Below are 11977 nucleotides of genomic sequence, written 5' to 3'. Positions count from 1 at the left end.
CGGACGTCTGGTGGGGATTGGAAAGCATATCGTGGTGCACGGTGTCAGGACTGCTAGGACCCTGCCGCGATGCTCATGAAGTTGGAACTCGTCCAGCGTTCAAAAAGATTGTTGCTGCTGACAAGCAGTGCCTGGTACATGAGCGGGGCGGCGCCCCTTTCATGGTTCGCATTATGTTGGTCGGCACGCCCGGAGTCCATTGCTGATCTCAGCTGGGCGGGGAGAGCTGCGCTGCTTCGGCAGTTAGGTTCACAGCGAAGTGCTGATGAGTATCGCATTGGAAATGTAAGTAGTGGCCATGACGTGACTAGTTTCAATATTGCTCCAACGTCCATGCAGCAACTTCTTAGCTCTGTGCTTATATTGTGCAAGGATGTTGTCGGTCTGGTGTAACGCACGGTGACGTCGTGAGCAGAAAGAGTACTGTACGCAAAGAACGCCGTGGTCTGGCAATGCTTATCGCAGCAACTAAGTGACAATTGCAACTCCAAAAAATGAGCTGAAAAGAACGGTTTCCATACCTTCTCACAGCCGATCCATACGCCTCAACTGCAGTCTCCATAGCGGTGCCACCTCTCCAACCATGTCTTGTCCTCATTCAACCGTATCCCCTCTGGGCTTGAGCTCCATTGCGGTCCACCATGATATAATCGTTGTTGCTGTGGTAGTGTGGTGATGGCGATTGTGGCAAAGCTCCGGGAATGCTTGCAGCCAGTTTGTCCGTATCTGCTCGCTTTGATGGTGGGCGGTCAGCGGTCGGCGGCCGATCAGCTGGATACGTGGGTTTCTGTGCCAATGGGCTGGGTCTCGTCGCTGCCCCCTCCGAAGTGTGGTTGCCGTTCGTGTAGGGCTTTGAATCGGTATTGTCGCCTCGAGGTGCTGGCGAGCTTTGTCGCGACACCTTGGCCAAGCGCTGTTCGGTCTCGCGAAGTCGGGCTTCGAGCTCCTGCAATTGCTGCTGTCCCGAGCTGACTGTGTATTTCCTATTGCATGCTTTAGCGGAGCTCAGGCAGGCGCAGAGTTGGTCAGGCATACTTTTCCTCGATCGTCCTTGACAAGTCGTCGACTTCCCCTAAGCCAAACATCGAGTCGAGGTCGGCAGCGAAGTTCTGCGCAATGGTGCTGCGAAGCGGTCAGTATCTTTAGATGCGCAAGAACAGCTCAACAGCACCTACGATTCGGGACGAGGGCGCGAGGCCCGCTTGGGCTGCTGCTCCTCCTCCGCCATGATGTGGGATTGAAGATGCGCGAAGGGTTGGGGTTGTGGTGCTGCTTCTGCGACTACTGCTACGGGTTCTGCTCCTGCCTCTTGGCTAGGAGACGGCGGGCGGGCGACAACGGGGTGGGTGATAAGGAGGCACACGCGCAGAGGGTCGGCGCGTTGGGCGTACGGGCAACACTGGTGGTTTAATTGACAATTCCAGTAGCAAGAGATCTACGGTGACGATCCGCACCGCAGGGGAGGTTTGGGTAGGGAGTTGTCTCGGCTGCACTTTGTAACGCAAGGGCCTCTTTGCCGGAGACACTACGCTGTGACAGACTGCCCGCGGCGTTGGTCGAGTGTCGTTGACAGGAGTAGCAGACAGTCAGCCGATCGCCGCGATGCCGTTGCTGGTGACGGACGCTGCGTGTTGGTCATCTGGGGAGTGCCAGTGTCCTGGTCATGCCGCTCCGCAACGCGCTGCCCGCAGCAGCAGCAGGCAACGCGCGACCAACGCCTTGAGGCGCGCCGGCCTTGGCACTGCAGATTGAATCGGCCCTTGCTCTGGTCGCAATCTGCACCGAACACACGTTGGAACGACACACAGCACGTCCATGGGACCACGTCCGCCACCGACACGCCGCCCGTAATTCCATCTCGCATCTCCGCTCCGTCCACCGCTCCGCGCCCACGCGCCTCTCCACGGCCTCGCCGCCTGCTTGCCTGACTGCCTGACGCTCGCACGCCCGCCGGACATGTGCGCCATCTGATGAGACACCTGCTCTCGAGAATATGAGCGGCCTGCATGCACAGAGACGACCCGACCGATCCAGCGAAGTGCCGCGCCAGTGCTGGAGACGGCGCTTTCATGACACCTCTCGTCACCGCCTACACCCACCTCGAGTCGCTACTGCTCTTTCAGGCCTTGCGATGTGAGGGTGTGCACCCCATCAGCTTCAACCGCATTTCGAGCCAGCTGCTCAGCGTGCCATTGGTGCGCAACGATCCTGCCTTCGATGCCGGTCGCTTGAGTCCCGACGCTCTCCGTGAGCTGTATCTGGGCCTGCTCAAGGAAGAGGTGAAGCATGACTTGGGCCGCGACGATGGTGAAGAGAATCACCTGTCGAACGGCGACGCCTCTCCCAGCAGTCGCAAGCGCAAAATTGCGAGTCCAGTTCTGCCCACGGTCCACGAGGCAGCACAACATGCGCATCTGATTCCTCAACTTGTCACGCGGCTGTACGCGAGATACCGCGAGAATGCAGTGTCTAAAATCAAGGGCTACGAGACCAAGTACGCAGAGAGCAAGCAGCACGTTGAGGACATCGAGGCTGGATTGTGGGACGAGCGATTACAGCGTGAGGAGAGTGCCAGGCGACTACCAGAGCGTGCTGGCCCTCAGACCCAGAGCCCGAAGCCGTCGCCGAAGCCTTCATCCACTGCTCATACGCAGCCCGTGGTTGCACGTCCAGACGTCGTTCGGACTCCATCTGCGACTGCTAGCCCCGCGATACCAAAGCAGCCCGAGCCCTCTTCCCAGGCAACCTCGAAACCATATGCTCAGGCCAAAATCGACGCCGTCATCAATCATGGACCTGAGCCACAGCATCGGAGGGCATCTTCCAACACCAAACTGCCCCCGTTGTCCGAGATGGCACCTCAATCACCGCGCTTCGGTATTCCGCCCAAGGTTACGGGTCAGATACCGCAGCAAGTGCAGACTGTGCCTCATAATCATGCAGCGAATCATAATTATGTTCAAGGTCCTCCTAGTGGACATCATTCTCCTTACGGACCCCCTCATGCACATGGCCGCCAAGGATCGATGAGCAGCCCTCAGCTGCAACAATCCCTTTCCCGACCCTCATCATCGCCTCGGCCAATACTACCTCCTCCGCCGGGCATGGCATTACCGCCTCCATCACCCGTTGGTCATACCGGCTCACCAGGGCAACACCAATATGCCGCTCCAATACAACAGCAGCAGCAGCATTACCAGCAGCCACATAGAACTCCAGGAGCTGCTCCAGGGCCGTATCAGAGCCCCGTTCCGCCTCATGCGAATAATTACTACCAGCAGCAGCCACCTTATCAAGACCGGCGGCCTTCGTATCAACCTCCGCATCCACAAACGCCTACGTATGGGCATCAAGTGCATGCGCAACCCCATCCTGGTCAGATGCATCAAGGAGCGTTTATGCAACCATTCCAAGTGGCACCTCAAGATCCGTCCAGGCCAATGCACCACCAGCCGATCCGTCCTCAACCAGCGCCTCCCATCAACGCATCAAGCGCGCCTGTGTACGTTCCACACGCGCACGGAACGCCAGCGACTGCTCCACGGGTGGCGCCGCATCTCAAGGGCAGGGTCGAGGACGTACTCAGCATGCTTGCCACCCCACCGAGAGGGAACACTCGGCCTAAGCCTAAGCCATTGTGGAAAGAAGAATTCCAACCCTCTCCCTTACTGCCTTCCGCAGAGAAGCCTCGTCCCGTCATTGAGCCACTCAGTCCAACACAGGAACGAAGATCACCAGCACGTGTAACGCGTGGTGGTCGTGGCCGGGACGTGTCGTCTGTCGAGGAACGACTCCAAGCCGAGCCAGCCTCGAAAAGCAGAACCAGCAAGCGAAAGGCCAACGCACGTGAGAGAAGTCCTGGAGGTCATAGCGTGGTCTCTTCGACCGCCGACGAATCGCTTCGTGCACGCACGCGTAGTCATTCTGTCAGCACGGCTACTGGTGCCAATCCCTATTCTGATGACCGACCTCCGAGCCGAAATGGTGTCAAATTGGAGCCATCTACGCCTGCAGACACATCCGAGGATGCAGCAGCTCCTTCTGCTACCCCTGCATCTGGTCGGGTGACTCGCAAACGACGTGGTACCCTGCAGAACCAGCAGCAACCACCATCAAAGCGCAAGCGCCAGCAGTCACCGAACAGAGCAGATGATGGGGAATCCTCCACCCCCGCGCCACGCAGTAATACGGTTATCGCAGTGCGCAATTTCAACAAGATGTCGTCGGCTGTAATGAACGACATTCTGAGTCACAAACATGCAGCCTACTTTGCTGGGCCCGTCCGAGATCGAGATGCGCCTGGCTACAGTGACATAGTGCGGCAGCCGCAGAATCTGAAGACGATCAAAACCGCCATCACGGCCGGCGCGCAGCTCGTGAAGGCGGCAACGTCCTCCATAGATTCGCCATCTGAGGCTGCAAATGCAACGTCAGCTACGGTGGAGTTAGAGCGCACCTCCGATACGACACCACCGAAGGTGATCGTTAATGGAGCACAACTTGAGAAGGAGCTGATGCGCATGTTTGCCAACGCGTACATGTTCAATCCTGGCGAAGACGGTATGGCACTCTCTACGAAAGAGATGTTCTTGGACGTCGAACAAAAGATCTCGGAATGGCGAGGTACGGAACGGGCTGATGATGAAGATGATACGAAGGGCAAGCGACGAAAATTGTAGCATACTAGTAGATCGTGCGCGTCCACTTGACGCATGTAAGCAAATGAAATGGCGAGTATATTGTCAGCAAATAATCATCTGTGCACGTCGAGTCGTATAGTGTTGACATGTACATCTTGGCACTTTTCGAAGGGCTTTTGCAATTCGAGCCTGTGATGAACGCCGAGGCAGAAGCTGTGCATGCCAAAGATCCTGGCGACCAGCAGTGTACGTGTTTTGTCTACACAGCTGTGCGGGCGACCTCTTCACTCGATCCTATCTGAGAGTGTCTCATGACTCTCTGTCTGAAGAGCAGGGAGCGATCGATAACGTCACTCGTCTCGTGGCGTCCACGATCACAAGCTAACGCCGCGGTAGCGTGCCGCGAGACAACCAAGTGCATACTCGCCTTTCCATCTTCACCAATGTACAATACATAGTCATGCGTGCAAGTTTATCAACTCGATTCAATCGCATATCTACATTTCTTTGATATTCGCTTTTCTTCTACTAACGATGGCGTGGCCGAATCCATTCTATAGGACAACACCGAATACCAGAAAGTTAGTAATCTAATCTACACGTTATCACATGCTAAAGTGGCAAGACTCCTACTGACTTTCGACTTTTTGTCGTATCACAGTGCATGGGGCTATAGATTCGAACTCGATTCACAACATCTCACACCGGAACAATGTGAACCTCTCAAGTTTTCCTACGATACCATTGCCGAAGAAGTTCTGGATCGATTGAATGAAATTTCGCCACCGGAGAAGAATCAATTGCCGAGGAATAATGGACAAGTCTCAGCGGTTGGGAGTACATCTAATACTACGGGAGAACTGCCTAGAGCGGAAGACGATAAGAAACAGGAATTGAAAGTACCGCAAAGGGATCTTTATGCGATTTTGAAGGAGAATTCTGGGAAAGATGAGGTGTTGGGGAGGTTTTGGAAGGAGGTTAATGAGGTTCCTGAATGGGTTGACTGGGAGCAGATTCAACGAGGTCAGGATGTGTTTTATAGGTATGGCGGGGCGTGTTTGACGGGTTTGGCGTATCAGTCACTACTCGGTGGGATGGGAGCAGCTCGAGTCGTGGAAGTTTTGGCTCGGACTGGAGGCTTTTCGACGAAAGTTGCGAGAGGGAGACTTTTTGAGACGACGCAGCATATTCTGCAATGCACGAAATCGGTGGAGAGCATGCAGCCTGGAGGGGATGGGTTTGCGTCGACGATTCGTGTAAGGTTGCTGCATGCTGCTGTCCGACAACGCATTATGAAGTTGAGGGCGACGAGGCCGGAGTATTATGATGTGGAGGCTTGGGGGGTGCCGATCAACGATCTGGATTGTCTGGCGACGATTGCGACTTTTTCGTCTTCATTGATTTATTTGAGCTTGCCGAGACAGGGGATCTATATTCGTCAGCGAGAAGCTGAGGATTATGTTGCTTTGTGGAGGTATATTGGCTATGTTATAGGCTGCCCGGCCGGACACTTCGAGACCACTGGACAGGCCAAGCGATTGATGGAGACGTTACTCCTGAACGAGATACATCCTACTCACACATCGGCTGTGCTGGCAAACAATATCATCAAGAGTCTGGAAGGGCAGCCGCCAGGCTATGCTTCGGCGGACTTCCTCGTTGCGTCCGCTCGTTGGCTGAATGGGAACGATCTTTGTGACGAGCTGGGGTTGCCGCGTCCATCACCATATTACTGGGCGTTGATGACCGGGCAGTGTCTCTTCTTCGTGTTCTTCTGCTACACTTATCGAATGATACCTTATCTCGACCGGCGGAAGATCGAAACGCTGAAGCAGGTTTTCTGGGCTGTGATTGTACACAGCAAGTACGGACTGCAGGAGGAGACCAGGTTTGCATTCAAGTACGTTCCTGAGTACGAGACGATCACGCACATGGGTGAATGCGAGGAGGCCAAGGCGACGTATTCTCACGTTGAGAGTCGCAATCTGAAAACCTTCGTGATCGGCGTGGGCGTGCTGGGAGTGGGAGCATACGTCGGGGTCAAGATAGTGAGCGCATTGGCGAGTCGTGTCCTGTGGTAGCATCTGGTTGTTATAGCTAGCTCGGTCAGCGGCTGCAGCTGCAGACATTAGCGTGGGCATCGTGGCAGGACACTCGGCATGCCGCTGCGCCTGCCGAATACATGTGTTTATCGCCATTCCGTACGCCGCCGTCGATGTGAGCAGTGCGCCGGTGCACAGTCGGGGAGCTGCCTGGTCGCGGAGCATGCTTTGCTGGGATGAGCCTGGCGAGCAGCTCTCGCATCTCTGGCCGGACCAGTGGCCAGTGGCTGCCCTATTCTCTCGAATGATCGGCGTGCATGCACAGAGGAAGCGCCACGGCGAATCAAGCCATTGTGGAAGCAGCGCCGCCGTGCCGGACGCATTGCATTTGTGGGAGCTGAGGCGCCGTCCTGACCACCGCGACCTCGTCTTCAGCCTTCTGCACGCAGCGTCCAGCGACGACGAGCCCTCCGCGCGCACTCCCACCACGACCGCCGGCGGGGACGAACTCTGCGCAGCGTGCATCCGGGGCGGCCATGTGGCAGACGATCCGCACGAGCGAACGTCGACCACGTCACACAGCAGCAATTGTCGCACAAGGCTAGGCGGCGCGGTGGTGCTTGCATCATGCCTCCCAGCGCGCACGACCAGCGGCACCGCGCCCACCACAGCAGCGACGCGCAGCGCGGCGAGCAGAGGTCGACCAGGACCAGCAAGGCGCACGGCCAGCGGACGCCGCAACAACGTGGCGCCCGGAGCAACAGTCGCCTGCGTCAGGAACACAGCAGCAGCAGCGGGATCAGTAACAGCCAGGTCGGCATCGGCGGCGGAGAGGATCGATCTGTTGGTCTGCGGAGGCCCTCGCTCACACACGCTAAGAGGACGCACTCGACCCCTGCTCTTCTAGATGAGTCCTCGCGTGCAGCCGAACGGGTTGTCTTGAGTAGTACGGGAGCCTCCCTCGCCCACAACAACCACCACCACGACGGCGACGCTGCGCGCGACGACGATGAGCTGGCCGGAGCGATAGGCGCTGTCCGCATCTATCACCGCTTCCAACGCCCCGAAGTGGAGGTATGTTTGTGAATTCCACCTGCGACCACACCCCCGTGTGCTCTCCCTCCGCCTCCGCTCTCTCCTCTGCCGTGGGACGTGCGTACGAGTACTGCGACGCGCCAGCGTGCTGCGGCAGCTGCTGGTGCTCTGTTCGCTTCAGCACTGCCCCGACCTTTCTACAGACTCGCAGCATAAGAAGAGTACCACGCTAACCTGAGCTTTGTGCGACCACACAGCAGTCGGAACCCCAGCCGCCTGAGATCAACATTGCTGTGATCTCTGCTGGAGACGTTGGCAAATCCACCTTCATCAAAGCAGCCCTCGACCTCAATAACCTACCCCGATCGCGTGCCGCCGAGCGTCGTTTTCCCTTCGAAGGTCGCCCGTACCTCCTACGTCTGCTGGAGCTGGATCTCAACGATATTGACACAAACAACGATGGAACGATCGATTGGCCAGACTACATTGAGGATAGGGTAATGCCCCAGGTCAACGGTGCATTAGCCCTGTACAGCTGCGAGGAAGCTAGTAGCATTCGAGATCTGCGAGATATACTCAGTGAGTGGGGTCTTCCGCCGTGTACGAGAGACGCTTGCTGACCGGCGATAATTTCACACAGAGGCCGTCACCAAGTCATCACTGCCAACTGTGCTTGTTGCAACCAAGTGCGACATCCCTACGAGCGAACGAAAAGTCGAGCCCAGCGTTGTGGAGCAGAACACAAGGCGGATCAACAAGAACATTGCTACCTTGCAGGTCTCTGAGCTTAATCCAGACGGATACAAGCGCGGCATATCAATGCTCATGAATGCCATTGTCCACGCAACGCCAACAGGTTTGTCACAACTTGGAGTCGAGCCGTACATTCATGCGCTGACTTCTCCGCAGAACAACCTTCGGCGCTGAAGAGAGCGACGTCTCTCCGCCGCAGAGCACAGAGCAACTCACTCACTCCAGCCTCTCCCCGCCCTTCTCTTACCGGGCATTCACGAGCCAGCTCTGAACATACTGTCAAGAAAGACCCAATTCACAATCGTGTAGATTCCAGCTTTCCTGCATATTCTGCTGGTGAGCGTCTTCGTGTGCCTTGGGACGAAGAACAGATGAACGGCACATTTTTCAACGAGGAGTCGGCAAGCGAGCCCTCCGCAACCTCATCACGATCGTCCATTAGCACGGATGTTCAATCAGTAGTGCCTGGGGCCTCTCCCACCTCAGCGCTGGCTGAAAATGGCGCGACTTTCGATGAGCTGGTCGATCGACTACTCGATCAGCCTACCTCACGGGCCGATTTGAAATTTGCGGCAATCTTCCTGGCTCTATATCGCAAGTTCGCAGCTCCTGGAAAGCTGTTGGAAGCTATCGTACAGCGCTTCGACACATTAGAACAGACGGGTGCGCCAATGATGATGAAGTCGACCACACAGCTCCGATATCTTGCCGTCATCGAAAAGTGGGTGACTGCATACCCAGGCGATTTCGCTTTTACTCGGACACGACGTCGATTGCAAACCTTTGCACACAAGATTTCTGACACACGAATATTCACCGCTGCTGCGAAGGAAATTACTGTGGCACTGGAATCTGTCAACGAGGACGACGATACTAATTGGGCTGTCAATGACAAGGACAGAGAAGCTGCAGGCGACCATTCTAGGAGCTCGATGGCCTCGACTGCGAGCACACTAATTGACGATCCGACCTTTACATTCGATACAGAGCTTAGCGGAACAACGCTGAGCTGCGATTCCGACATCTACACTGGGTCAAAGATCTCCAATCAGATGATTGCATATGTTGAGCAAGCGCAAAGACATGCGCGAGAATTGCAACCCATACAACGCAACACACTGACCAAGATTCAATGGCGGGCTCTTCTGGACCAGCCTGACGAGCTGATCGCGCGTGAGCTTACGAGAATAGACTGGATCATGTTCTCGTCGATACGGCCACGCGATCTGGTACGGCACGTTTCGCTCTCTAAAGAACAAAAGCAATCATGTCGAAATCTGGCCCATGTCGAGCGAATGGTCGAGCACTTCAACCAGATCGCATGCTGGGTAGCGAACTATGTCCTGTTGCGCGATAAGCCCAAGCACCGGGTGTTGATGCTGGAGAAGTTCATGCGAATAGCACGGAAACTCAGAGAGCTCAACAACTACAATGCATTGGGTGCCGTCATCGCTGGCGTCAAGTCGACATCAGTGCACAGGCTCGCAGCGACACGTGAACTGGTGCAACCTACTGTGGGCAAGGACTGGCTGAAACTTGAGATCCTGATGGCGCCATCACGATCACATTTTGCATACCGACTTGCATGGGAGAATAGCTCGGGAGAGCGTATTCCCTATTTGCCATTACATCGACGCGATTTGGCCACAGCAGAGGAAGGTAACAAGACCTTCCTAGGCGACGACGGTCGCATCAATTGGAAGAAGTTTGAAATCATGGGCGATGTCATTGTCAGCTTGCAACGAGCACAAGGCATGCCCTACAAGAATTTGGGAGGACTCCAAGGGAACCAGCAAATCAAAGAGCTAGTGCTCGATGTCAAGCTCCTGAAAGATGAAGACGTAGGTCGAGGATGAGCAAAAAGTGCGAGCACACAAATACTGACATCTGAACAGGAACTTTATGAACGCAGCACGCAGGTTGAGCCCCCTGCAAACGCCAACGTCGGACCATCGGCAAAATTCAAGTCATTCTTTCAGCGATAATGCGTCAATGACAAACGAAGCACGATTGAATATCGACCTTCAACAACAAGCAGGTGGAATGTCATAAACACCTCGCAAATACCTACATAACAACACGACACTGATGAGCGATGATATTGAAATATATACCCTTCTGTGGCATTTACGTTTCAACGGAATGGAGGCAATTTTGCAATTTGGGTAACCTGTCTGGCGCTGGTTCAATTGGGACTTTCTGGCTGGTATTTGGACACATTTGTGTGCGGAGAAGATCTGTCGAAGGGAAAAGATCTGACTTGTACCTTGTGTGTGGATATTGATTGTGTAGCTAGATGTAGTTGCATGGCCTCGCGGCGCAAAAAGGGAATGGTGGACAAAATATGGGGGCGGACTATCAGGATTGAAAAACATAGCGCAGTTTGGGGCTTCGATCGTGGTTTTGAGATCGGGACTCGAAATGCAGTTCATGGAACGGATCGTCAATCGTCGTCGTGTATTGGAATGCTTGATGCGAAAGCTGAGAAAGCAGATTTGATAATTTGATGAGTGGTGAACTTGCGGATTCTTCAATTCATGCTATCGCTCCTGCTCTACCATCGACGTGTCTGTTCTCCTTCGCCATTCGTTGAGCGCCTTGTCGGCATCTGTCGTCTCATTGTCACATCTTTCGCCCACTAGACTCCAAGTCCGAGCACGAATGATGTTCTCAACCATCCTTTCGTTTCTGATCAGTGACGCGAGCGATTCTGTCCTTGTGTTCTGTGGGAAGTAACGCGCGGAATAGGGATCCAGACGTTCATCGATGATTCTCTCTCGAGCTCGCGCGTCTTCGGTCTCCCGTAGGATGTGGTCGGGATCGTTGGGGTCGGGTGATGTAGCGACGCCGGCACAATAGTTTAGGACATCGGAGCGGGATTGCCAGGATCTGGTATCGATGTTAGTGTCTAGGCTTCGCAGTTTGGATCGTAACGTTGAGTCTTACGGAAACAGAACTTTATCCTTGAATGTCTGACATGCTTCCGGGTCTAATGCTCGCCTCCCAATGGGCCGTGGCTGTCTTTCTGTCGTCGATGCAGGGTCGAATGGTTTCGCGGCGGGTGTCGCTAGTGCATTGAGATTTTGGTTGATGGTATCGTCTACTGCGGATCGAGACACGCGGAGGAAGTCTAGGGCGGCACTTGGGCATGAGCGTGAGCTTTTGATGACGGCTTCTAGTTATGGAGATGTGCTCACCTCGGAGTGCGGTTTGGTTGAAGCAGAATTGTGGCGTGAGCTTGGGTTGTGCAGGTGTCTGCGACATGGTTGCAGTAGGCCTTGACGGCGGAGGTGGAGGTGGAGGTGGGAGGGATGAGGGCTTCCAAAATAGCGACGCCAGTTTTGCCTCTCTGTGCAGTGCTGTGGTTGATGCGTACAAAGTCCGGACCGAACGATGGAGCTCGACTTTGGTGGTGATGTCAGCCTTGGGTGCTCCCCCATGTCTGCCTGATCGCCAAAGTGTCGCGACGCGTCGTCCGCCACACGCCCAACTCTCGAACTTCGACTC

General features: G+C 55.2%; 5 protein-coding genes across 6 annotated transcripts; 3 read left to right on the top strand and 2 right to left on the bottom strand.

The window, feature by feature from the left end:
* Positions 1-598: 598 nt before the first annotated feature.
* On the bottom strand, positions 599-1228 carry CKM354_000411900 (uncharacterized protein; the record flags this gene model as incomplete). The annotated part of the gene is made up of 3 exons (XM_044799347.1): positions 599-983; positions 1036-1122; positions 1176-1228. The coding sequence occupies 3 exons, from the start codon at positions 1226-1228 to the stop codon at positions 599-601; spliced, it is 525 nt and encodes a 174-aa protein (XP_044655282.1).
* Positions 1229-2069: 841 nt separating this feature from the next.
* On the top strand, positions 2070-4679 carry CKM354_000411800 (uncharacterized protein; the record flags this gene model as incomplete). Of its 2 annotated transcripts, XM_044799346.1 has the most annotated exons (2): positions 2070-2898; positions 2975-3030. In XM_044799346.1, the coding sequence occupies 2 exons, from the start codon at positions 2070-2072 to the stop codon at positions 3028-3030; spliced, it is 885 nt and encodes a 294-aa protein (XP_044655281.1). The 2 variants fall into 2 exon arrangements, with proteins under 2 accessions (XP_044655281.1, XP_044655280.1); XM_044799345.1 differs by having other exon boundaries at positions 2070-4679.
* Positions 4680-5174: 495 nt separating this feature from the next.
* CKM354_000411700 (uncharacterized protein) lies at positions 5175-6721 on the top strand (the record flags this gene model as incomplete). Its single annotated transcript, XM_044799344.1, has 2 exons — positions 5175-5221; positions 5302-6721. The coding sequence occupies 2 exons, from the start codon at positions 5175-5177 to the stop codon at positions 6719-6721; spliced, it is 1467 nt and encodes a 488-aa protein (XP_044655279.1).
* Positions 6722-7309: 588 nt separating this feature from the next.
* On the top strand, positions 7310-10455 carry CKM354_000411600 (uncharacterized protein; the record flags this gene model as incomplete). Its single annotated transcript, XM_044799343.1, has 5 exons — positions 7310-7756; positions 7975-8296; positions 8358-8573; positions 8627-10311; positions 10366-10455. 5 exons carry the CDS (start codon positions 7310-7312, stop codon positions 10453-10455), a joined length of 2760 nt encoding a protein of 919 aa, XP_044655278.1.
* Positions 10456-11010: 555 nt separating this feature from the next.
* On the bottom strand, positions 11011-11734 carry CKM354_000411500 (uncharacterized protein; the record flags this gene model as incomplete). Its single annotated transcript, XM_044799342.1, has 3 exons — positions 11011-11359; positions 11417-11600; positions 11668-11734. 3 exons carry the CDS (start codon positions 11732-11734, stop codon positions 11011-11013), a joined length of 600 nt encoding a protein of 199 aa, XP_044655277.1.
* Between the last annotated feature and the right edge of the window lie 243 nt (positions 11735-11977).

This window comes from Cercospora kikuchii (genome assembly GCF_019650295.1).
Source record: "Cercospora kikuchii DNA, contig_00002, whole genome shotgun sequence".
In the NCBI taxonomy this organism is placed as follows: Eukaryota; Fungi; Ascomycota; class Dothideomycetes; order Mycosphaerellales; family Mycosphaerellaceae; genus Cercospora; species Cercospora kikuchii.
The sequence above is the reverse complement of the archived record's forward strand: the minus strand, read 5'-3'. Positions and strand labels throughout refer to the sequence as shown.